The sequence below is a fragment of the Nannospalax galili genome, unplaced genomic scaffold (genome assembly GCF_000622305.1).
Source record: "Nannospalax galili isolate Female #2095 unplaced genomic scaffold, S.galili_v1.0 scaffold18, whole genome shotgun sequence".
Classification (NCBI taxonomy): domain Eukaryota; kingdom Metazoa; phylum Chordata; class Mammalia; order Rodentia; family Spalacidae; genus Nannospalax; species Nannospalax galili.
The window spans coordinates 6,365,279-6,391,883 of NW_008346548.1; the positions used below are offsets into that span (position 1 = coordinate 6,365,279).

At 44.8% G+C, this 26,605-nt stretch overlaps 2 protein-coding genes across 2 annotated transcripts in view; one reads left to right on the forward strand and one right to left on the reverse strand.

The window, feature by feature from the left end:
* B4galt4 (beta-1,4-galactosyltransferase 4) overlaps window positions 1–6,726 on the reverse strand; it is a 48,065-nt gene extending 41,339 nt beyond the window's left edge. Inside the window, exon 1 of the mRNA XM_029568206.1 lies at window positions 6,595–6,726. The gene's annotated coding sequence lies outside the window, so the exon portion shown is untranslated. The remainder of the gene's footprint in view (window positions 1–6,594) is intronic.
* Window positions 6,727–7,206: 480 nt separating this feature from the next.
* The window catches only part of Arhgap31 (Rho GTPase activating protein 31), a 123,309-nt gene continuing 103,910 nt past the window's right edge, over window positions 7,207–26,605 (forward strand). The window contains exon 1 of the mRNA XM_017800559.2: window positions 7,207–7,849. Within this exon, the coding sequence (XP_017656048.1) occupies window positions 7,750–7,849 (100 nt within the window). The 5' untranslated portion in view covers window positions 7,207–7,749. The remainder of the gene's footprint in view (window positions 7,850–26,605) is intronic.

Genomic DNA, 26,605 nt, shown 5'->3' on the forward strand with positions numbered 1-26,605 from the left:
CATCTCCACATGACATCTTTCCTGTGTGTCTGGACAAAATATCCCCTTTATAAGAACACCTGTCATACTGGATTAGAGACCCACTCTATTCAAGTTAATTGCTTCTTAACTATGTCACAACTATTCTATCTACAAATAAGGCCACATTGTGAGGTACCGGGAGGGAAGATTTTAGCAATTTGGGGATGACTCAATTTAACCCATAGCATTTTTTTTTTTTTAAAGATCTCACTGTGTAACCCTGACTGGCTGGCCTCAGACTCAGAGATCATCTACCTGCCTTTGCCTTCTGAGTGCTGGGACCAAAGACCTGTACCACCACAACTGGCAGCTGTATTTTCTAAAACAAAAATCAGGACACACCCTCTGGTTTGACGATTAGGGCAGAATATTTGCAACTGGGACTATGGGAAATATGGGGGATCACTTTCAGAGAAAATGCAGGGATACCCACCTTATCTCTGAGAATATTTTAAAATATCTCTAGCTGGAGTCTAATTAAATAATTTCTGCTTAATATGTAGGATTAGAGTCAAAACCTGTGGCTACTTTCAGTAATCAGGTCCTGTGAAATTAGGGAGGGCACCTATGAAGTCAAATTAATGTGCAATATAGAGACAGATGTGAATGTGGACATATGTACACAAATGCATCTTATTTTGAAAAGGTACAGTATATCAAACTTGTGTGTATTTAACTAACTTCATTTAGGATAAGTATGAAGAATTAATACATATCGGGCATTGAAAGTGCAGAACGTTCAGAAATATGTATGATTGTTCCAGTGTGATTTTGGTGATGAACTGGGGCCACATTTCAACTATTTCTGAACCCCATTAACTTTGTAACTATATATTTAAGAGGCATAAGGAGAAACAACAGGATTATCCCACTTTAAAATGCTCACATTTTAGGGGCACAGTTATACAGAGAAGGTAATTTGTACTTGTAACATTTTAAAACTCCCTGTGCAGACCAGGCTGGCCTGTATCCCACAGAGACTGGCCTGCTTCTGCCTCCCAGCTGCTAGGACATCACCATCTCCGGCTTGTACCTTTTATACCTCATGTGCTTGTACTAATTTCTCTATGTTGTGTTCCCAAAGCAGGAATGAAAGCAGATACTGAGAAAACTGAGACAGAAAACAGGCATGAGCCATGATCAAAGCTGCTGTCCAAGAATCCTCAAAGGGAGCTGTTCCTGCCACATCAAGAGATATCCATGACAGGCAGTCTTACCCTTTCTGAAAATTTCACCAAGATCTAACCACTTAAATATAAAGCAAATCATCTCAACTCCTGTTGGAACTGGGGAAGGTACAAATAAATAAATTCAAAAATAAATAAATAAAAAGAAATAAGTTTAAAGACTTAAAAATTAGTTTATATGGAACATGGACTCAGGACAGATAAAATGGAAAAGACACCCAAAACTGGGTGACATTAGAGGAAACAAGACTTGCTTTGTGGGAAGGATAATAGACTATTACTCATTTGTATATACTGTACCTACCTAGATATAGACTGATTGCCAGACTTTTCCACTATCTTATTTAATCCTAACAACAACTCTACAAGATAGTTACCACCATCCCTACGAAGATGAGGTTCAGCAAGGTTAGGGAGTTTGCCCAGTCAAGGCCATAGGGCAAATAACTGGCAGCGCCAGGCCTGGGATCCAGGTCTACTCTGCCTTAGCCTGCTGCCTGCGCCTGCAGCTGGGAGCAGCATGGGCTGGGGTGGGGGTGGGGGCGACAACTTCCATCAAGTCCCCAATTACACCTGCATCTCCCAGCAGGCCTGAGGAGGAAAAGCAAGCATGGAGAGGAAGGCTGGAGTGGAAGAGGAGGAGAGTTAGGAGGAAGATTATGGGGCGTCAAGGCCTAACAAAAACTGTGTATCAGGAAAACAATTTTGTTCATGAGGGCTATTTATAGGGATGTTTTTCCTCAGCACTCCCTGCCCCCTCGCCTCTCTTTTGTGTTAAAAGGCGCCTGGGAGATTGGTAAAGGGTTACAGGCAGTGTACAGGAAACCGTGGAACACAATGAACCGGGCAGGGAAAGATCTCCACCCACCTAAGAAAAATCTCTTGTGCCAGGGCCTAGAGACCCTGGAGGGAGACAGATGGGGCTCCGAGCCCAGACTCTGATCCGTCTGGTTTTCTTTCTCCAAGTCATAAAGAAGGCAATGTGCCCAAAGAGTACAGAAGTGGAAGGGGGAAGTAGAGGCAGAAGGATGCAACAGAACCAAACCAGAATTACAGAAATAAACCAACTAGGCAAGACGTTTTCTCCTGAGAAAGTCCATATTCCAGGAGTAATGAAAGTTTTCTCACACTTTGAGAAGGCAAAGATAGCACAGGATACTAGAGAAACCACCTTGAGGTTAACTACTGGGAGGGACCAGAAAACTTAACTTGCAGACCCTCAGGACAGACCTTGACAGGCTTCTGGGGCTCCTGCCTGTAAAGCAGTCCAGCCATCTTTCCGGCTGGGCTGCTTAACCGAGGCCTCAGGCTAAATGGACCCAATCTCAGATGCGAGCCTAAGGCGAGGTCCCATAGGGTTCAGAAGTGGGCATAACACGGTCCAACCCTGGCACTTGACTCTCCCTCTGTCCTTGTGAAGTCACTTCTCTGGTTGAACTAGGAAGGAAGTACTCTGCTGCTGTTTGGCAGCGTCCAGTGCCATGTTGGACTGAAACAAGCGGGCCTTATGTTCATTCATCCTGTCTGAAATACTAAAGACCCTTTTAATGCCAAACTGTGCATGTAGGTCAAATGTCCTGATGGTTTTTTAAACATTCAGAACACCAAAGATCTCCAGACCTCCTAATGTTGTTTTTTAACAGTAACAGTATTCAATGCAAAGCTATTAGAGTATAACTAAAATATTGGTGGTGAAAATTTCATTTCTGAAATAATTTCAGACATATGCAGGTACCTCATCTCTCATTCTGTCACTTTCTATTCTGTCTTGCATTTTATACTAACAAAAACATTTCTTCCTTAAAGTTCTGTTATGGCCCTTGATATATGGATAAATGTGTTATATCTTTCTATTAAAAAAAACAGCTGGGTGTGGTGGTGTACACCTTTGATCTCACCACTTGGGAGGCAGAGGCTGTGAGTTCAAGGCTAGCCTTGTCTACATAGAAAGTTCCAGGGACTACAGGGGCTACAGGGAGACCCTGTCTCAAAACGACAAAAAACAAACAACATTTGCCCGTACCAGTCCCCACATCTCAAAAACATGGAGGGTTTTGGCTTTACTTTTTTATGTCTAGTCTTTTAGTGCAAGGATCTGAATTGAAAGGGCTGGGTCAACTGGTGTTTGTCATTAAAGAGAATAAGGCTTCATTTGTAACCTAGTCTCTTTCTGACTTTTCTCTTATTTTCCACCCTTTCTACCCCAAACTTCCTAGTTGGTGGTTAATTACTTGCTCAGTCAGGAAAGAGAGCATACAAAGAAGTGTGTGTGTGTATCTCTGAGTTAGTTCTCCACATCTAGAAGCTAAAGGAAATGTATATATGTATGTATGGAGAAAGACTATTCCCCAACATATTTCAGCTGGGGTGGCCCTTTAAAGCTCCTTCTCTCTGATTCTTACTACTGTACGTGCTCAGCTTGGAAGTCCATTTAGAACAACACTGGCTTCCGTAGTTGCAGAGATGATAGAGCACTGGGAGGTGAACTAGTCAGGATGGAGAGTTGTTCTGGTTCTCATTCTTTCTCTCCCAGGAAGTAAACCTCCATGCTTGGTTAGGGATTGGTACTGTGACCTCTGCACCTACCATGCTCTCTATGGAAGTTTAGGACATCTCATCTGGACATTTGGAGGCACCTATTTGCAACATAACAGAAACCTAGGAGATATGCACAGGAAATGCAATAATGGAGCTTAGGATATACAATTTTCTGAAGTCCTTTTGCTCTGGTCACCCTCTATCCTCTGTGGGCCTCAGAACCTTGGGCTATTGAGTGTTGGGCTGAGGTGAGGTACAGGCCATGGTCACAGTTTCTCTCATTCGCAGATTCTATGCAAGCACTTTAACACAAGAGCAGCTAGGGGCAGTGAGAGAAAGAAAAAGTCAGAAGGAAATAGATCTAACTAGACAATGAACTGACACTCTATATAATACCTGAGAACAAGAAATTCAGAACATACTCAATCACAGATCATGGGTGAGAAGTCTTAAAGAACATGTAATTAGCTACCTGGAGAAGGAGCTATGCTGAAGTGGCTGATTCCAGTTTGTTCTATGGACAAATTGGGTAAAAGAAAAGGTTGTAATCACAGGTGAAACTAAAGGCTTCCAGTACCTGCAGCCTGACTTCTAGTTACCAACTCAGGGACGATTGCCACCTTACATGGCAATGAAGCAAGCAGCGGGTACCTCTTCTAGTTTGCATCTCTGTTGCTGTGATAAAACACTGACCAAAAGCAACTTGGGAAAGGAAAGGGTTTATTTCGGCTTTCGGTTACAGTCCCTCATCAAGGGAATCCAAGGCAGGAACCTGGAGGGAAAAACTGAAGCAGAGTCTTGAGGAATGCTGGTTTCTAGCTTGCTTCCTCTAACTTGCTGAGCTATCTTTCTTATACAGCCCAGCCCCACCCCCTTGCCCAGGGATGGCACTGCTGACAGTGAGCTGGGCCCTCCTATATCGATCAGCAATTAGGAAAATACCTCCCAGACATAACCACAGGCCAGATTGATCTGGGAAATTCTTCAGCAGAGATTTCCTCTTCCCAGATGTCTCTAAGTTTGTGTCAAATTGACAGCTGAAGCCAACTATGACAGCACCCTTTGGCGGGCATCAGTCCTCAGCAGGTGCAGATAAGAGGCATCACAGCAGTTGCAGAACTCTTCAGTAGCAGTTCTCTTGAGTAAAGTGTGTTTCGAGTAAATTTACTCCAGGCATAACTTACCACCAATTGGCTTTGTTATTCCTTCAGTTAGCATTCCTCTACTATGTCCGTATAACCTTGCATCCTAGGAAATCCACAGTACAACAAAAAACCCTTTGGAACTTAAATCTGATTTTTCCCCCAAAGACCCATAAAAGAATCTGCTTAGAGTAAGCAAGAAGAAAGAAAAATAATGAGAGTATGAGAGCCCTGACCAAAGTAAACTCCTAAACAAGTGTTAGTAGTGATCCTTAGACTTCCATATGAAAACACTTTTCTATAAATTAAAAGGAGAAAAAAGGCATTATATTAAGTATCCAAACAGCTTATAAAATGCTTAGGAATTATTGCCCTAGCCATTGGAAACAGTCATTGATAGATTTTGAGCAAGCAAGCACATCACAACAACAGTAATTCAGGAAGCCCCTCCAGGCCTCTAAGTATGTAGTAATGATGAAATGGGAGGAGCTTGAGCTCAGCAAATCCCTCTGGGAAATATCCTAATGGCTGAGGGGGTAAATGATTGCTATCAAGGAGGCCTAACAGAGAAGAACCCCGGCAGAGAAGCATTTTGAAGGGCTCATCCTTCTGGGTGAGACTAGTTTGGAAGTGGTAGTAGAGGAGAGTAATGAGTCAGTGGTTGCTTGGAGATGTCTCACCAAGATGACTTGAGCCAGTGGTGGTGTCACTGAGAGAGATGGGAAAACAGAAGGGAGACCATACTAGAGCCTGGGGAGTGGCTAGAAACTCTTGTGTCTCCAGAGGCCTGAAGACGGGCAGTGAGAGCTTCAAATTGGAAGAGTCATCTCTAAAGGGGGCTGTCATGACTAGGCATCAGAAGTCTTTGGTGTATGAGAACACACTTGTGGTATAACCTGAACTTCCATTTTACAAGAAAAGACAGAAGTCCAGATTTCTTATGGAGAAATATTTTAATTCACTAGGCTTGGCTACTAATTTTTATTTTTATTTTTATTTTTCATTAAAGCATGGTATGTGCCAAACCAAACACATCTGTGGGCCAGATTTTGTAGGCTGGCTATCATATCAGGTCATAAGTAAAAAGGTCAGAGGTCAAAGTTCACAAACTGTCATGATGATACATAAGTAGCTGTAAGGGGATTCAGTAACTGAATATTATATACATAACACTTTTGCCAGCAGTCTGTGCTCTATGATATCCCTACCCTTCAAGCCTATATACGGATTTGAATTTATACAGGAAGTTTAATTTACTCCTCAAATGGTTAAAGGCACAAGAATTTGAGTGCTTACTGTGTAGTGAAAACACAGAAGTCAAGGATTTTCAACTTAACTGAAGAAGGAAAAACATTACCTCCTGAAAGAGCATGTGAGGACTTAGAAAGCGACCTAGGAGTTCTCTGCATGATGCAACAATGTCAGAGCCCCCTTAAACCCTCGTTTCTAGTCCCAGATCACAGGCATTTACCACATCTGCCACTCGCTTGTGCGTGAGTGAACGCCTGTGTGTGTGTGTGTGTGTGTGTGTGTGTGTGTGTGTGTGGTCTGTCTGTCTGTCAGTCTGTCTGAAGAATTTGTAACCAGAAATCTCACTTCCTGGGCAGTGGTTACAAACTTACAATCTCTCCCTCTCTCCCTCTCTCCCTCCTCCCCCTCCCTCCTCTCTCTCCTCTCTCCTCTCTCTTGCCCGAGGGTATCCTTACCTCTGCGTGGGAGAGGAGACGTCTGGGCTTGGGGACGCAGACCCTGGCAAGGAGGGATGGGAGTGGCCAGCGTAACCGCTCTGACCGTCAGGTTTCTCCCCCGACTCCCAGACGTTGTTAATGTGACTGGTCTTTAAGTGTTTGCAGAGGAGAACGGCAGGCACTGAAATAGAAAGTGTCAGGGATAGGATGACAATGAGGATAACTCGGAGACAGAACTTCGAGAGCGCCCATCGCGCGCCCTCCCAGCGGAGCGAGGGCACCGCCTCCTGTCCTCTTCAAAGAGCCCGGCTGGCGCGGCAGGAAGCGGGCGGGCGGCCGCGGGTCCCCAGAGCTGAGGCCGATTTCCTCCGGGGCCGCCCGGGGCTATCTCTGCAGTCGCAGATCAGACTCAGGAGAGCGCGATCTCTTCCCCCAGCCCGCACTGCTCAACCCACCCACCCACTTCCTCCGGCTACACACACGCACACGCGCGCGCGCGCCCACACACATACACACACACACACACACACACACACACACACACGCGCACACACACACACACACACACACACACACACACACACACTCGCTAAGAGCTGCCAAAAATTTCCAGCCTCCGCCCCCCTCCCGAGCTAACTTCCTTCCAGCGTTTCCTGAGCTGGATGATCCTAGGATTTGTAAGACAGGAAAAAAGGGCAGGCGTGAGGGCGGGCGCGGAGACAGGATGCTTGTTTTTCGCTGCGCCGTCTGAGCGCAGCCGCGCGGGCCCAGGCTGAGCCACAGCAGCCCCGGGGCTGTCCCTCGCCGCTGCCGGCCGCCCGCGCCCTGTCCTGGGCACCTGGGTAGGCGGAGAGGAGAGCCGCGCCAGGACGCCGCAGGAACCCGGGGAAGTCGCGGGGACTCGGAGTGAGGAAGCCGGGACCCTGGAGGCCCGTTGGACTGCAGGCTCCGCGGGCTGGTGCTCCCCGCCGCGCCCCGGCCCGCACCCCGCCGCACCCTGCCCTGCGCGCCACGCCCCGGGATCGCAGAGCAGCTACACCGCCACGTCCCTCCGCGCGCCCATGCCGGCCCCCAGCGCCGCGCAGCACCGGTGATCGAACCCCCGAGAGCATAGTCCCGGGGGTGCCAAGCAGAGGGAGCGGAGACGGAGGGGCAGCCTCTTGGGACTAACTCATGAAGAACAAGGGTGCCAAGCAGAAGCTGAAACGAAAGGGAGCCGCCAGTGCGTTTGGATGTGACCTGACGGAGTATCTGGAAAGCTCGGGACAGGATGGTAATGTGCCTACCCTCCCTTCTTTTTGTTTGAGAGCGATGGATTCTCGTGGGGTGTGTTGGATGCAATTCCCAAGTTAATGTATTCCAGGCTTGTGCATTCACTGTACTTTGGAAAAGAACATTCGTGGTTCTTAGGGTGCACAGCGCTGTCACTCCGACGCACAAATACTTCTGTCCTTAGGAGCCGTTAATGGGCGTTGCAGCAGCGGGTTTTACGGGCCACTCCTGGGGGTGGAAGCCCAAGAGGCTTAAGCTTTGAGTGTTGAGAAGGAAGGAGAGATGACAAGTGGGCTGGCCACCAGGAGGCTTCCCTGGGTGTACCCTTGTGACCATCTTAACTGCCCCTCCGGTACTCTCCGGTTTCACTCGCACATCTTTTCTTATTCAAGTACTGGAAGACCGAGTGGTGGGGGTGGGGGTGGGGAATCCTGGCTGGGGGAGTAGTTGCACAAACATTTTCTGAATTTCTGAGCTGATGCCAAATATATAGTACCTCCCCTGATTCCATACCCACCCACTCCCCAGACCCTTTACCTCCTCTTTGGCTTTCAAATTTGGTATGCCAGGCAAGCAGTGTGCCGTAAAAAGGTCAGAGGGCCTGGATTTTAAAATAGTTTGGGATACATAAAAGGAGAGTGTCTCAGTTTTCAAGGTCAGCTTGGAAAAAGAGAATCGGCAGAGCAGAGACAAGTTAAATGTTTGTTGGGCAAGAGAGAAAAAGAACAATCTGGAATACAATAGCAGCATTGGAGGGTAAAAGTTTTTAATCATAGGAAAGTTGGGAAAATTGAGCATTAAATGACTTCTTTTATAAGGTTAACTGGCCCTGCACTTCCCCATGACAAAACGGCCTTGTCTGTGCAGCTTCAGAGAAAGAGAAAAAGAGGCTGCAACATGGGTCCTGTGTTTATACATAGATAGACACCACAAAGGGAAAACTTAGGGCTGTGTAACTGTGCAGAATAATTCTGCTTCCAGGAAAACTGTCTTGGAAACAACTCCATTTGCCCAAATCAAGTATGCATCTCAAACACAGTGCAGTGCTTTTGTTTCACTTCCCTTTTTTGAAGACTCAGCATCCTTAGTAATTTGCAGTGGTGTGATATTCCTGTGGTATTCTGCAGTTCAGAGTCTGCTGTGTCATTAGGACAAATGGCTTAGTATTTTAGAGCTTGGGGAACCACAGCTTTCAAAACTGCCTCTCTGAAATTAAGGCATAACTGAAGTCAATTCATTTCATTCCTACCAACACTGGAGAGGTCTGTTTGAAATAAACTCAGTTGGATTGAATATTTTTGAATGTGACAGAACCCCCAAGTAAGTATACATTTTAGCCACTGTGACCTGGAGTTTAGAATGAAATCTTTCTACTTGCTTTGTCAAGGGTCCTCACTTTATCCTGTAGGTACACTGGGGTGCTCCTGGGGTGCCACTTTCTGCCATGTGGGTGTTGTTGTAGCCCCCCCCAGCCCCCAAACTGAGACTGTTGTATAAGAGGGCTTGCCATCCCCACCCCATTCTTACAAAGTCATAGGAAGCACCCTAGGACTCTGGGAGGGAATCTCAGAGACACAGGCCGCTCATCTTCCAAACCTGTTTCATATTTTGGATTCCTGCATGCTTCTATTTAGCAGGGAGAAAAAGAAGGGAACTGCAGCTTAACAGAATAAGTGGAGAGCTGGTACCCAGTGCTTCCATCCTGGGGAATAGGAGAGAGAGCCCAGAGAGGTAGACTCATCTACCTAGAGCCACATAGTTAATCACAAAGGATGCAGAGGGCCTGACCCAATACCCCTTGCCTCTTTCTGGCTCCCATGTGCAAGCCAAAATTCTCTTCTAATAATTTTCCCCCTAATTGAAAGCAGACAGCCTGCTGTAGACTGGACATACCTGAAGAGAGCTCAACTTTGAAATGAAAGGCCACTGACCCTCTTGATCCTCACACTGTTACTGTGCTATATGAGAGTAACTAGAATTTTTGCCCCACCCTACCATGGCCAAAACTTGTTTTTCTCTTATTGATAAATGGTTTTCTAGTGGTTCCCCTTTAAAATATACATCTACACATTGCTATATAATTCCTGCAAGCATCTACAAATATGCTAGGTTCAGACCCTGTACTGACCATCCAAAGCAGCCCAGAAGCCTAGTGGCAGGCTGGTCCTGTCACCTATTAAAGGAAGTTTCTCTTTTCTCCCCACCCTTAACCACCAGCACTGTGGATCAGATTCAGGGACTCCTTCATTGCTAGGCAAGTGCTCTCCCACTGAGCTCCACTCTAGACTAGTTCCCCCTTCTTTGACCACTTTCCTCTAGCCCTGGTAATAACACCCCAGGAGGGCCCAAGGTGGCTCTTGGGAGCCTCTTTCACTTCCTCTCTAGCATGGTGACTGCCCCTGCCCCAGCCATCTACAGCTCTCCCTAGGGAATCAGCTAACTTTTTCTTCCTGTCTGTGACCCCTTACTGCTGATGCTGGAGGAAATATACTTTTCTTTTTCTTTTTGATGGCTGAATGTGAAGGCCTTTTCTTGCAGCTGTGTGATTAGAAACCACATCGTCACCTGTGGTGCTAGGGTATGAATGAATGAAGCCCAGTGAGGCTAGGATGGGCTCATGGTCATTTCCTGTCCTCTCTCCAATGATCTAAGAATTCTAGGTCTTCTACAGAGCTTGGAGATTATGGGATCAGGAGGCGGAGGACAAATAAGGGAGTGTTTAGGGGGAAAAAATGTTTTATCTTCCTAGCTGGCCTCACTTTCAGGGTCAAGGATTTTCTCATCCTTCTGAGCCATCATTGCTCATTTTACCCACTTCTTGGTAGAAAGTGATGCTGCTCTGGCCTGGTGCCTTAGTGGGGCTCTCCATGAGGATGGTTCATTTCAATCACTTGGAGAGTCAATACACTGGACATGATAGCACACACTTGTAATCCCAGCACTAGGGAGGCAGGAGGATCAAGTTTGAAGCCAGCCTGGACTACATGGCAAGACCCTCTCTTTGTCTCTCAAAGAAAACAGAAATGTCAATGGAAGGCCCTATCTCAAACCAACTAAATCAGAATCTCTCCTAGATGGTTTTTATATGTGGAACAGATAGAGAACCACTGTCTACAGTACACTGTTTGCAGACCAAGTTCCCTGGATAAGCATTCCTGACCTTCCAAATGTACCCTCTGAATATTCCATATGTGTCAGGCTTTTTGTTTCCAAAGATGTTTTTCCCTCATCTTTACCAGGTTAAATATGTATATTAATATATAACCTATATATTTGTATATAATATGTACTTAATTTCTGAGGTGACAGAAGGATCATAACAAAAAAATACCAATGCAAATATAATACTAAGCTTGCTGAGAGTAAGCCCTGGAATTCAAAGGATCTGGATGAGCAAATGGGAACCTTGGTTGTAGCAGTACTTAACATTTCTGAGGCTAAATGATCCCCTCACTTTGTTTATTCATTTCATTTATCTATTCATTCAATAAACAAAAACGTATTCCAGCAGTGTTCTAGATGCAGTGGGAAAGAAAGATGGACCCCAGGTTTAAGAAGTGCATGATCTCAGGGATGTGCACAAACCTTCAGAAACCAATTGACTTTGAAGTCAGCTGTCAAGACTAAAGAGGCAGGTGTAGAAGAAAATGTGAATGCTGTGGTCTCCCACTAAACTGACAAGCTACTCAGACGTAAAAACGAGCAAGGTTGTAGAAAAGAAGGCAGGTATTTTTCTGTGTAAGATGTAGTGCTGAGTAGAGGATAAGGAGGTGTATCCTCTGAAGCTTGGCCTTTGGCACATTATTCTCACATCTTCCCTAGCTAATTCCTCACCAGGTGAGTACTGGCTTTAGAAAGTTCTGGAAACTTTTCCAAGTCAGGGAATTTTGCTGGAGGCTTCCATTAAGACAACTGGAACCCTACTGCCTGGACTAGAATCTCAACTTTGCTTGCTCCCAGCTGACTGACCATGGAGGGATGCGTTTACTGCCTCTGGGCCTCAATTTCTTCTCTTGTGAAATAGAGATAATAGGATAGATGTGAAAACAAATGGGTTAATATGTGTAAAGCACTGAGGATACACACATCATAAGCTGTTTCTATCACAACAGCCTGGACTTGTCCACCACAAGCACCAAGACTGAATGAGGATCCCATGAAATGGTAAGATGGGCATTAATCAGTCACCCAGAGGGACTGGAAACAGGATTGCTTGCCAGTTCATGTGGGGACTTCCCAGAGCTGCTGAGGGAGGGACCGTCAGTACACAGGCTTCAAGAAAGCAAAGTGTCATCTTGAAACCAATGCACTCCAAGAGATCTGAGAGCCAGGCATAATCCCAGCACTCATGAGGTTGAGGCACAAAGATCTCAAGCTAGAGGCCAGCCTGGGCTACTTATCAAGTCAAAAAAGAAAGACCTAGCTGGGCATGGTGGCACACGCTTGTAGTCCCAGCACTTGGGAGGCAGAAGCATGCAGATATCTGTGAGTTCAAGGCCAGCCTGGTCTACATAGTGAGCTCCAAGACAGCTGGGGCTATAGGGAGGCCCTGCTTCAAAAAGACAAAAAAAAAAAAAAAGACCTAAGATATAGCCAGGCCTCAAAGAACTGAAAGAAAACTCAGAGCCTCATTGGGGAGATTGTGAAGAAAGAACGGCAACCTCAGGAACTTGAGTTTGGAGAGGCAACCCTACCTCCTCTGACTGCCAGAATAGAGGGAGTAAAGGCATTGAGCCTGGAGCAAGCTGTCTGGCCAACCCTGAGGCCATCTGTGACACTCTAAGCAGGTACACAAACAACCTACATAGAGAATGGGACAGCTCCTTCTACTTACTACATGCCTCCTTCTGCCTGCCCTTCAGACCTCTGCTCAGGGCCCCTTGACCACGGGAATAGCTTCACCCTTGCATCTCCCCTGCCCACCTCCCTGGCAACCTCCCAAATACCATGCAGCTTCTGAAAGCCCCAGTGTCAGAGCTACTAAGGAAGCCCACTCCCTGCCCTCCCAGCCTACCTGAGAACAAGAAAACCATCTGTTGAACAAAGGAAGGCTGGAGGGCCACTCTTAGACCAGAACAGAGGGAAGCACATGGAGGAAGAGCATGTTGTCCCACAAATGATGCCAGAAGTGGGAGAGAAGTACTCCAATATCAGGGCTGAGGTATTTGATTTATATCTCTTGATCATGGGTTTGAGGCCAGCCTGGACTATATGGAGTTTGGAAGCAGTTGGGAAGTCAGCTAGGGCTACATAGCATCTGTGGGCTAGTCTGGGAAGCTTTCTTGTTGGGGAGGGAAACATTCTGAATTCCAGAGGTTGGTTGATCAAGACAGTTCTGAAACGTTTGCTAGGGACAGTCTGTTCCCAGGGATTGCCTCCCTACAGAAGTTTCCTGGGATTCTCTGTTGTGTGTGCCTCTGAGCAGTGGGTGGAAGAAGTGGGCGGAGCTGAGAGTTGCAAGACTTAGTCTGGGATGAGAACCTTTAACCACCAGCCACTTTGCTACCAGATATTGTAGCTAATGTTTCTGGAACAAAGTAATGACAGAACTACCTGATGGGGATTCCTATTGCTCATTCCTTATAGAATGGAACTTCTCACACTGAGCTGCCTGCTCACTCTGGCCTAGGGTCTCAGTACCCCACTTCTTTCTTGTGGTTCTAGCAGACCAATCTTGAAGCCAGGAACATGAAAAGGGTTTTCCCACATCTTGTATGCCATGCATTTAAACCAAATGCAGCATCTTCCCACATCTCCCACTCTTTAAAATTAATCTTTATGAATGCATGTGTGGGACAGTTCTCATAAGTTTTTCTCCCAAGGCCCCAAAGCAAAGGCCATGCTTAAGTTGAACTAGTCTTGACACCCCTCTTTACAAAGGCTGGTCTCAAGTACTGCATAAGGTGGACCAAAGCCTATTCACTGGAACTTTAGGAGCCTGGACAGTGTCCCATGTTGGTATAATCTTCCCTCCAGATGCAATCTCAGATAAAGGTTAAAATAAAGAACTCCTCCCCTGGGAAAAGCAGGCTGGCTGCAGTTTGGAAAAGAATAAACACTAATACTACACTTTTTCTAAAGAAGCAAGTTTTGACATGGAAAGACAAGGCCATCAGGCTGCTGGGTGGTTAAAGGGAAGAAAGGAAAGTCTCTTAGAAAGAGAAGGACTCAGAATGAAAGCTGAGTCCCAAATCAGACCATGCTGCACACTGTTATTTTTATTGGTAGTAAGAATGACAGTCTGTATTGTTTGTTTACTCTGTGCCAGTCACATTGTGCATACAAAGGAATATTTTCAGCCTCTTTTAAAAATGAGCATTTTTATACCACCCATTTTACAGAGGAGAAAACTGAGGTCCAAGAGGTTAAGTCATTTGCCAAGATGATCCAAACAGGAAAGGCAGGATTTAAATCCACAGTCTTGGGCAGGACTAACATCTTCCAGAGATGGCTCAGCGGTTAAGAGCACTGACTGCTCTTGCAGAGGACCTGGGTTCAATTCCCAGCACCCACATGGCAGCTGCAAACCGTCCTTGACTCCAGTTCCAGGGGAATCCAAGGCCCTCTTTGATGTCGGTGGCATTGCATGACACGGGTGCACTCACATGCATGCAGGCAATACACTCATACACATAAAATAAAAATAATAAATAAAATATTTTTTTAAAAAAAGGTCTTTTGCCCTTTGCTTTGCTTTCCCCCAGCCAGGACCAGCAATAGTCATAACAACTGATGTTTTCAAAGCACTTTTTCCTCCATAATGTGCTTGTGTGTGTGTGTGTGTGTGTGTGTGTGCAAACACATGCACACCTATCCACATTCACCAGTTTTCAAATCCTTCCATCTTGCTCCATCTTGCCTGCTGCAGCCACAATCCTCTTGCCCTGTGGAAACACCCTCGGCCTTAGAGTCAGGCCCTCAGTTCCTTCTCTATCTGTCTGCTGCTCTGTGCTGTCCCTGACTGTGTGTGCAGGCAGGTAAGAGCTCAGCTGGGGTAGCTCACAGAGAGGTGGGAGCTTGTGCCCGTCTCTGGTGAGCCTGTGGTGGACACAGGACCGTTGCTTGATTGACCCCATTTCCTGTCTAGGAAACCAGTGTTGGAGTTCTTTCAGGTATCTCAGGATGGAGACTTCACTTATGTGCCAGATTATCAGGAATCCAAGATTGTTTTATAGTCCCATGAGGGTTTATAGCTAGAAACTGTCCCAGGTTTTACACAGAACTCTCCAGAAACCCTGCATTTTCCTAGCGCCTCCAGTCACTCCTTGGTGTGAACCACATTCTTGGCAGAGCCCCAGAACCAACTGAGTTTCTGGGATCGAGTCTCTGGCACTCTTTGTTCTAGTTCAAGCTTGGATGATGCATACCAGGCCCTGGTACCACGCCTATGGCCTTTTGCTGGCCCAGAATGTCCTTGGAGGCCCCCTCCCCTGAGAGGAGGGTTGAATGTTACCCTTCCCCCTGAAAAACAACTCTACCAGCTCTTGCTGTTGCCTATGCTAGAACATAGTTGGAAATCAACACTGTGATTCTGTTGTGTAAATAAGTCTTTTGTGGAAGGCCACTGCAAGAATTTGTGTGCCTGTGCATATCTCTTTCCCTGGACTGTTACGATTTTTTTTTGTTTTCTTTTGTTTTTCAAAATTTTGGGGGAAGGGGAGTGTTTCAGTGCTGAAGATGGAACCCAAGCACTATAATACTCAGCCGCATCCCCAGCCCAACCCTTGTGTTTTTAATCAGAAACTACCTTGTACAGGTTTTCAATTCAAAGCAACAAGTATTTAATGAAACAGTAATGCACTAGACCCTACTGGAGTTCACAAAAGAGTTCTCAAGTTGGTCTTGGCTTAGAGTGGTCAGAAGACTAGAAAACAACTTTTAAAAAGCACAAAGAATACGGTGAGGGCTGTAGAGGATGTTCAAGCAGAGGAGGCTAACATGTGAGGCAGCTGACTGACAGCCATGGGACAGAATGGTTGTTTGTAGCAGGAAAAATCAATAAAGCAAAGATCATCTGATTGTGAGGAATGGCAGAAGAATGGGGAGAGGGGTGGCTGGCTTCTAGAGGCAGGAAACCACATGGCTTTGCCCGACACTTGGGATTGGTCGCCCGACACTTGGGATTGGTCACACCCCTGCAGCCTACAGAAGGTGCTTAAACTCAGGAAGGGTAGCTTAGGGGGTGGGGAAGACTGAAGCCTATCTTCAGGGCAAGAGAGTGATGCTATCCTCAGGAGAGGACAGCAGCTGGGACAAGAATGGCCTCTGGTCTGGCTGGTTGTGCTGTGCCTGTCTCTTGCTCATGCACAGAAGAATGAGACATTCTATTGAAAGATAAACTTTTAAATAATTGTTAACTATGTGGGGCCTGGCAGCACACACCTGTAACCCTAGGCTGAGGCAAGAGGATTGTAGGTTTGACGCTAGCCTGGATCATATGGTAAATACGAAGCTAGCTAGGAAGCCAACCAGTAAGATTCTGTAAAAAAGAAAAAGGAGGAGAAATTTAAAAATAAGAAGGAAAGAAGGAAGGATGGAAAAGAAAAACAGAAGAATAGAGGCCAGGGGAAATAACTTAGTAAAGTGTTTGCCATGCAAGCTGGAGGACCTGAGTTTGATCCCAGAATCCATGTTTAAAAAAAAAAAAACAAAAACCAGGAATGGTAGCTTGTGTACCCCTGGGGCTAGCTGGTCAGCTAGCCTAGTCTATTTGGTGAGCTCCAGGCCAAGTGAGAGACCCTGTCTCAAAAAACAAGGCAGACAACACTTGAGGAACAGCACCTGAGACTGGCCTCTGGCCTTCACACAGTATACATGTGTATTCATGCACCTTCACATGATATAGAGGTCCATGCATACACCCATACACCTGCATACACACAAACATGCAAATATGCACACATATGTGGAAGAAAAAGATACTACCCAACTTCATTGTTTTAAATTTGTGTGTGTGTGTGTGTGTGTGTGTGTGCATGTGTACTTGTTGTGGGGGGTGGTACATGCTATTTGTGAAGGTCAGAGGATAATTTGGGGAGTTTGGTCTCTCCTACAGTGGAATTTAGGGATCAAACTTGGGTCATTAGACTTGTGTGGCAAGCACACTTTTCTTATGTTTCTTTTTTAATAAAAAATTTTATTTTATAATTAGTTTTTGTGTGTGTGACAGGGTCTCCTTGTAGCCCCAGCTGGCCTGGAACTTTCTGTGTAGACCATACTGGCCTCAGTCTCACATTCATTTGCCTCTGTCTCCTAAGTGCTGGGATTAAAGGAGTCTACCACTATGCCCAATATATTTTACTACATTTATTTACTCTTTATTTTTGTGTATGAGTGTATTGCCTGCATGTATGTAAGTGCACCCATGTCATGCAATGCATGAGGTCAGAAGGGGTGTCAGATTCCCCTGAAACTGGAGTTACAGATGGTCATTAGCCACCATGTGGGTGCTGGGAATCAAACCTGGGTCCTCTCCAAAAGCAACCAGTGTTCTTAACTACTGAGCCATCTCTCCAGTCCCTATTTTATTACTTTTAATTACACGTATTTGTGTGTGTGTCTATGTGTGGGTGTGTGCTCATGAGTGTAGTACCTGAGAATGCCAGAAGAGGGTGTCAGATCCCCCAGAATTGGAATTACAGGCAGTTCTGAGCTGCCATATAGGTGTTAGAAACTGAACCCCAGTCTTCTGCAAGAGCAGCAAGTGCTCTTAACTACTGAGCCACCTCTCCAGCTCCATGATAGTGATTCTTAAAGTCTAGCTATATGGTATAAAAATGTCCAACCTCAACCTCTTCCTACTGAGTGTGGAAAGTTCTACTCTGTCTCTATTTTATAAATGAGGATCAACTCGTATAGGTTAACTCATTTGCCTCGTGTCACCAAGCCAGGAAGTAGGAGGAGCAGGACTCCAGCCACATCTGACTGACATTGTTTCTCCCTGTGGCTTTGTCTGCTCTGAACCCAAGTAGCTGTGGCTCTTCTGGCAGTAGGATGTGATCTGATATGCAAAGCTCCATTTTGCCATGTATTGCCAGGCCAAGTTCAGTAGGGTCTAGAATAATTAGTAAAACTTCTGGCAACAGAGTTCCCATCCCTCAGTTCTCAAAGTAAAACATGTAAGTTCCCAGTGGTAAGGTTGGAAACAGCAAGCCCCACTTGCATAAGTAGCCCCTTCCACCACTTCTTTCCCATCTGTTTCCTGCATGCTTAGTATTATTGGGAAACAATGATGTCAGCTTTTCCATACAAATCTACACCTCCCTGCCAGCCCCTCCCCTACAATGCATATTTTTGTTCCTCTTTCTGGCTTTTGTCTTGCTGTTCTCTTAGGGACTCGGGCTTTTGGTGACAATTGTTGGCTTCCTTAATACATTTTAGCTATTTAAGTTTCACTGTGGCCTTCAAAGTGCACATGCTTCTTTGGGTCCATATTTGGAAAACCCTTTGTTGTTTGGCTAATAGATTGAACATGGGCTTGGTGTTAATGGAGAAGAGCCATTTTGCTTTCTGAAGAAAGCAGAGCTAAATGCAAGTCTCTGAATTAGGCCCAGAGCCAACAACAGAGCTGTGCTTGGGGGCCCTGCTGGGCTGCATGAAAACTGCGTGACTTGGGGACCAGGCCTGCTGCTTAAGGTCAGGAAAATACACTCATGGCATCATCCACAAACATCCCATGTTCCCCCTTCTGAATCTGGGCTTCTAGCTGGGGCATAGACTCTACTTTATGCCCTTAAAGACACTTTAGTTCCAGAATGGAAGGGATGGATCTCTGGGGAAAATATGAGTTTTGAAGTCTGGGTCTGAGAATTCTCTTGTTTTAAGCTATAATGAAAAAAATACATAGTTCATTCTTTTTTTGTTTGATTTATTTATTTATTTATTTAGAGGCAGGGTCTCCCTATAACCCCAGCTGGTCTGGAACTCACTATGTAGACCAGGTTGGCCTCCATCTCACAGAGGTCCTCCTGCTTCTGCTGGAGGATCTTTGCTGCTGTTCCCAGTGCTGGAACTAAATGTGTGTCCCACCACACCTGACTTGTTCTTACTTTTAAGATTTAAGTTCAAAATGTAATATTAAATATTAGTCAAATTTATCACACTCCTAGAAATACTTTTTTAAATTTTTTTTTTTTTTTTTTTTTTGGTCTTTTTGAGACAGGGTCTCCCTGTAGCTCCAGCTGTCCTGGAACTCACTATGTAGACCAGGCTGGCCTTGAACTCACAGAGATCCCCCTGACTCTGCCTCCCGAGTGCTGGGATTAAAGGCCTGCACCACCATGTCCGGCTTACTTATTATTTTTATTTTATGTGTATGAGTGTATTGCTTGCATGTATGTGAGTGCACCTGTGTCGTGCAATGCCGCTGAGGTCAGAAGAGGGCTTCGGATTCCCCTGGAACTGTAGTTAAGGAGGGTTCGTAGCCGCCATGTGGATGCTGGGACTTGAACCTGGGTCCTCTGCAAGAGCAGTCAGTGCTCCTAACCGCTGAGCCATCTCTCCAACCCTGAGATACTCTTTAAATTCCATTTTGGATGCTTTGAAACCAAATGGACCTCAAATACAGTTTATAAATGGCTATCTGCACAGGTCCCTTTAACTACAGCAACTGCCAGACCCTGCCCAGTGGGCCGCTGGGTTCACAGGCGTGCTAGCTGTGACTGCACTGTCTACACTGCCTGCTAGGGTCTTTCCCCTAGGAGATGTTTCCAGGGATGAGTGAGAAGCCACCTTGTTCAGATGCTCCAGGTGATTCTAGTAGCTGTGCCTGCTACTCAGAGTGGCAACACTGAGTGAAGCCACGTGACTTTTATTTTCCTCCGAATCCTTTTAATAGCTCCCCCAACATCAACAGTAACTTTTACTTTTTAAGTCAGAAAAAAAAAATGGAAGCAGAATATCTTAAGCCATTGAATTTTGTTGCCAGCCTTACTTTGGAAGGAAATCTGTGAGTTTGCTTTTCTTGTGAAGTCTGGTTTAGCCTCCTCTCTGAGAAGCAGGCAGTGTAGTGAACAGACACAGGGCTTACTGCTGACCACCTTCATCCCAGTCCGGGCTCTACCACATGCTAGGTTTGCAACCATGAACAAGCTACCAACCCTCTCTGCCTCAGTTTCCTCATCTGTAAAGTGGGAATTATGATAGTATTAGTATTTACCATTTGGTCACTATTGCGATTGAAGGAACCAGCGGAGTTTAGCCTGCTGTCATGTCCGTGGTGACTGGAAGGCTCACCCAGTTTCAGCCTTCTTACTCAGAATGTGGTTCCCGATCGGTGGAAGTTAAGAGCACTGAGAACAAACATTGCCTGATCCCCACATGTCCCTAAGGGCTGCTGCTTCTTTTATTCTCTTAAATACACAGAATTATTTACTTTCTATGGTTGGCTAAATGAAAAAGCCAGTTTTAAGATTCTTATCTGTTAGTAAATATATCGGGGGTGGGACTGCGGCAAACTTTCTAAGTTTCACATTTCTTTAGTAATCCCAAAAAGAAAAGACTCTAAAAGAAAAAACCAAAAATGAGGGTGGGGGACTTGTGTGTAATTACAATGACAGCCATGTTGTTTCCATCTGTGTGTCAGGAGAGGTAGAAATCTGAACAGAGAGCCTGTTTCCATCTTTGGCGAAGCAGTGGAAGGCCTGTGAGGCATCTCGTGTGCCTGTCTGCTGGCCCAACAGCTTCAAGGTAGGCTGAGCACAGGGTCTAAGTGTGAAGTGACTGTACACCACGTCCCTCCTGAGCTGTAGGAACTGAAGCAGGCTACACAGGCCAACGGATCCATTCTGCACTCTTCCATCAACAGCGGAGCTTCATAGCAAAGGGGGGAGGGTGTCATTCTCTGTGCTCCTTTTTAAGGCAGAAGCTTGTACACAGCAGTACAGTTGGGAAGGTGATTGAGATAGAGATGGATTGTAAATGCTACAAGTGACAAGTGAAATTTCAGTGAATGTTTAACGTGGTGAGCAAGTAAAAGTGGCTTCAAGTATTGAGGTGGCCATGCTGGTCTCTGGCATTTCTGTTTATTGTCGTCCCCCACCCCCCACGCCATGTTCATTTCCTGTTCCTGTCATAACCACTCACCACAGGCTTAGTAACTTAACATAAATCTCCTGTATTACCTTCCAGTTCTGTAAACTGGAAGTCTAACGCGGGTCTTGCCACACTAAGGTGCCAGCAGGAGTGTTTTCCTTTCTAGAGGTGCTAGAAAATAAACCATTTCCTTACCTTTTGCACGTTCTGGAAGTCACCCACATTCCTTGGCTGTGGGTCCTTCTCATCTTCAAAGCCAATGATGCTTCATCTTCTAGACATATCATCTCTTCCCACAGCTGGAAAGGGGTCTCCACTTTTAAAGACCCAGGATTAGATTGGGTCCACCTCTAGAATACTATCTACATCTCAAGATGCTTAACTTAATCACAGCTACAAAGGTTCTAGGGATTACAGTGTGGGTTTCTTAGAAAGGCAGTATATTCCTTGCAGACTTCAAGAAAAGCATGGTGCTGGGTGATGACTATACCCAATGATCTGTGTTCTTCCCCAACCCCAACACTTGGTGATTACACAATGTTAATACAATTTGATATGCTGTTATGAATACTTCTTAATTTCTTCTGTGGACTCCTCGAACCAAATCAGATTATTAAAACCCCCTGTTAAGGTCTGGGTCTATGGAGAACAGGCCAGTCTGCTAGATGAATTTGTGACAGGACTGTGTGATCAGCCATGTTGGCTACTGAGGGAGTCACAGAGATGCTAGGATCACAACTCGTATTTATCGAGACTCTGCCTCCTGTCAGGCCGTGTACAGACAGTATCAACACCTGTGTCTCTGACAACAGCTCTAGACAGCAGATATTACTACTTTTTCATTGACACACAAAACACAAAGATATTTTTTCTGGTTTCTTCTCGATCTTTCATAATTTGGGGTCTTACATTTAAGTCTTCAATCCTTGTACATGCTTATACAATGTGATATTTCAATACAATGCATAAAGATCAGATCAGGGTAAATTTGGCATATCCATCACCTCAAGACTTTATCAATTTTTGTGCTAGAAACATTTTAAACCCTTTCCACTAACTCTTGAAATATATAATAAATTACCAATGGTAATTATTCCATTGTCCTACTGAATATTAAGTTAGTCCTCCTAACCAGCTGCAGCCTGTACCCATTGGCCTTCCTGTCCAGCAACCATCTGTCTCAGTCTCTGGTAAGCACAATTCTTTCTGCTTCTGTGAGATCAACTTCTTTGGCTTCTATATATAAGGAAATACAGTACCTTTCTCTGCCTGCCGTATTTTATATACTGTCTCCCCACCTTATCTCTACTGCCACAAATGACAGAATTTTCTTTTTTGTTACTAAATAGTATTCCAGTGTGTATACAGACAACATTTTCTTATCTGTTGATGACATTTGGCTTGTTACTATATCTTGGCTATCATGACTAATGCTTTAATAAACATAGGGCTATAGAAATACTGATTTCCTTTTCTCTGAATATAACCCAGAGTGGAATCGATGGATCATATGGTAATTCTATTCCCACTTCTCTCAGGAATTTCCATACTGCTTTCCATACTGGCTATTTATGTTCCCACCAACAGCACATGAGAGTTCCCCTTTCTCTGCCTACCTACCAGCATTGGTTATTCTTTGTATAGTTGATGGTAGTAATGCTAAGTAAGGTGAGATAAGAGTTCATTTGGCTTTGATTTTCATTTCTCTGATTTGTGATATTGACAATTGTTCATATACATTTGGCTACTTGCATACCTTCTTTTGAGATGTTTTTGTTTTTGATGTCTGAGATGGGGGTCTCATGTAGGCCAGGCTAGCCTTGAACTCATTTTGTAACCAGTGATAACATTGGGCTGGTCCTCTTGCCACCTTCTGAGTGCTGGCATTACAGGTGTGCTTTTTCATGCCCAGCTTATATGGTGCTACAAATTGAACCCAGGCCTTTGTTCATGCTAGACAAGCATTCTAACAGTTGTGCTCTATCCCCAACCCTAGTCCATATTTTAACTGGATTGTTTCACTGTTGAGTTTTTGGAGTGCCTTATATCTGCTAGATATCAATCCCTTGTCAAATGAATACCTTGCAAATATATTCTACCATTCTGCAAGTTTTCTTTCCCTGTGTTGACTGCTTCTTTTGCTGAACATTCGTAGTTTTCAACTTTGTATTCTCTGCTTTTGGGATCCTAACCAAAAAAATCATTGCCCAGACTAATGTCCTGAGGCATTTCCTCTGTGTTTCCTTCTAGTTGTTTAAAATTTTGGTGTCTTGGGGCTGGAGAGATGGCTCAGTGGTTAAGAACACTGTTCTTTCAGAAGACCCAGGTTCGAATCCCAGCACCCACCTAACAACTGTCTGTAACTCCAGTTCCAGCCTCTTCTGTCCTCTACTGGCATTGCACAACATGGGTGCACTTACCTACATGCAGGCAATGCATGCATACATATAAAATAAAAATTATAAATAAAAAGTATTTAAAAAATTGGGGGTCTTACATTTAACTCTTCTAACCATTTTGAGTTGATTTATTTATATGGTAAGAGAGGGGGTCTAGTTTCATTCTTATACATTTGGATATCTAGTTTCCCCAGAACTGTTGATTGAAGAGACTGTCCCTCTGGTCTTTGTGACTCTGCAAATATGTGGCTGTAAATATGTGGACTTATTTCTGGGATATGTATTCTGTTCTATTGGTCTAAGTGTCAGTTTTTATGCCAGACATGCTTGGTAGTAGAACTGTGTATAATAATGAGAAACAGGCATTGTTAATGGTTTATTTTTTAGGCTGTGTGTGTGCGTGGGTACATGCATGTGTTGATGAATATAGAACCCAAGGCCTTGGGTATGTTAGACAAGTTTTCTATCACTGAGCTATAGCCCAGTAGTTGTTATTTTAATTGTGGTGAAATATGCATAACACAAAACTTACCATTTTAACTATTTTAAGTATACAATAAAGCAAAGCTAATAAAGCACATTCACATTCTTGTGCCACCATCACCATTGTCCATTTCCTGAACTATTTCACCTTCCCTAACTGAACCCCCTGCCCACTGAACACTAATTCCTTGATCCCTCCTTCCACAGACCCAGAAAGGACCTAAGAGCCCGGACTCCTGAACTTTTTGTCTTTAGTTCCTAACACTCCTGCCCATCTAATGCCAGCACATCTCCTAATCGGCCACTCATCTTCACTCCCAGTGTGTCTGCCCTCCTTTAGACCTCTACTACCTCTCACCTCCAGCCACTGCCACAATTCCCTAAATTGTTTCCTTCTTGAGTAGAAAGCCAATGAGCTCCTTGAGGACTGTGACCATTGTCTATTCCTCTGTATTAACCCTGCAGGGCTAGTTCCTTCCCAGAGGCTCTAAGGCAGTATCGATGTCCAGCTTCTACAAGCTGTCTACACACCTTGACTCATGGCCCCCATCAAATCACCTGTGCCCACCCACTTGCCTTCCTCTCTGGCATCTCTATCTCCTGCCTCGTTCTTTAAAAGACCCATGGTTACAATAGGACCACCCAGATAATCCAAGAGAACTTCCTCATTTCAAGATCTTCAACTTGGTTACATGTGAAAAGTCCCTCTTTGCCATATAAGGCAGTGGTCACAGATTCCAGGAATAGGGATGTAGACCTCTTTGGGAAAGGGGGGAAATTACTCAACCAGCCACAGTCTTTTTCTCCCATTGCACATGATTGATTCAATGATAATATTCACTTGGTGTTGTGGGTACAGGATAGAAGGACCTTGAATACCACCGATAGTTACGATGCTCTTACCATGCATCAGACACTGAATCAGCTGAGACAGAGGGATGAACAGGCATTTCAGTCCCTAAAGGGAACTATAGTCTCATGCAGAAGATAGACACATCCCCAGCTGATCTTCACACACATCCCAGTAGGAAGTGGATAACATCAATTCTGACTCAGAAGAGTGGAATCCTGTAAAATGAGTGAGCAGTCTGTCCCTAAAGGGGAGATAGTCCAGATTAGAGGCACAGCATACATGAAGGAGTAGAGGTATAACCCAGGAAAGCCAGCTTTACATTCTCAGGAAAGCACAAGAGTGAAGGTGCTTCCCTTTGAGGGCTGTGTTAACAGGAACAGGTGGCTCTACTGAGTGATCACATCTTTCATGGAAAAGACCTATCAGTTTAAACTCCAGAGTGATAAAGGAAGAAGAATCTCAAAAGACCACATTTAAAGCTTCTGTGTTCTTTTTGCTGTTTCTGTTGCTGTTGAAAAAGCATTGGACTCCAGTCAAGGAATAAACTTCCTTCAGGTGGAGGGAAATTGAGGTGCCCTGAGCAACTATAAACCAGCGTTTCAAAGTTTGTTACATTTATTTATAATCTTAGGAAATTTCATTTCACTCTGTCTTGCGGACAATAACCAGAAGGATGTTTAACATTTCAAACCCAAGTTTTATTTGAGGTGAACTTTGTGATGATTCTTCCCATCTGCTTCCTGATGTACCTCTACTCCATCCCACTTATTTTCCTTCTAGTGTTTTCTCTGTCATCCCTCCACAGAGCAAATATCAGATCCACTATTCTTTCCACTTCTGTATCATTTAAGCTTTACCTTCTGTGCTCTTGTTTCTCTCAGATGGGTGTCCCAAGTTCAGAGCACCCTCCCTGATCTCTGTCTCCTGGGAGACTTCAGGGTCCCTTGGAGGTTGCTCTCAATCCAATGCTCACCTTGTCCTCACTGGATTCTAGAGATCCAAGAATTAAAAGTAATTAGCTTTTACTTCTCCAGAGGGCAAGTACTCAAAGTATTTTTGTCCCGAGTGGCTGAAAAGCAGAGCCCGAAAGTGAGTGAAGTGGGGCATGACGGTCACCGTGATCTGGAAAGTGCTCTGAGGCTGTGTTCCCTCTGTAGCTCTATTACTTCCTTACTTGAGGCTCCTGCTGTAGTTTGAATCTGGTTGAACTATGTTTCGCTGTGCCGCCAGAGCCCATATGTCTTAGTCCCTGGAATGGTTGTAGAACCTTGAAGAGGTGGACCTGGTCACCTAAGGGTGTGTACCCTCAAGGCATTATGGGGTCTCAAGCTCTTTGGCTACCTGTCTTTCTATGTGATTTGATCTCTTACTCCCCTGCAAGACCCACTATCACACTATAAAGTCCCTACCAAAGAATAGTTGATGCTAGCACCATGCCCTTGAACTTCCAAAACTGTGAGCTAACCTTTTCTTTTTTAAAGTTAGACTGCCTTAGGTATGTCATTGTAGTAATGCAAAAACCAATACAGCGCCTCTTGTAGCTTTTGCTGTAACTCCTTTGGCTCCTGAATGTTAACAGTCATGGGAAAAAAATGAAAGGTGTGATTTTAATCAAGACTAGACACCTGCTACAGAGGCAAGCCACCCTGTTCCTCTTGCAAAACTACAAAAGTAATTATTAAAAATATCAAGCAATATGAGGAATTAGAAAACATAAAGTCCCATCTCACATGGTTGGCGCTCCACTAGTTAACCAATCTGGGCTGATTTATCTGACTAGTTTTATCAGGGAGAACTTTCTGCAGTGATGGAAATATGCTCCATACATGTAGTCTAATGTAAAAGTCATTGGTCACATATGACCATTGAGCCCTGAATGGGGTTGGTGCTACTAAGGAAATGAAAATTTCATTTTAATTAATTTAAATGCACAAAAGCATATGTGACCCCTGGCTCTTCAATTGTGCCATCACACAGAAACTGACCTCTC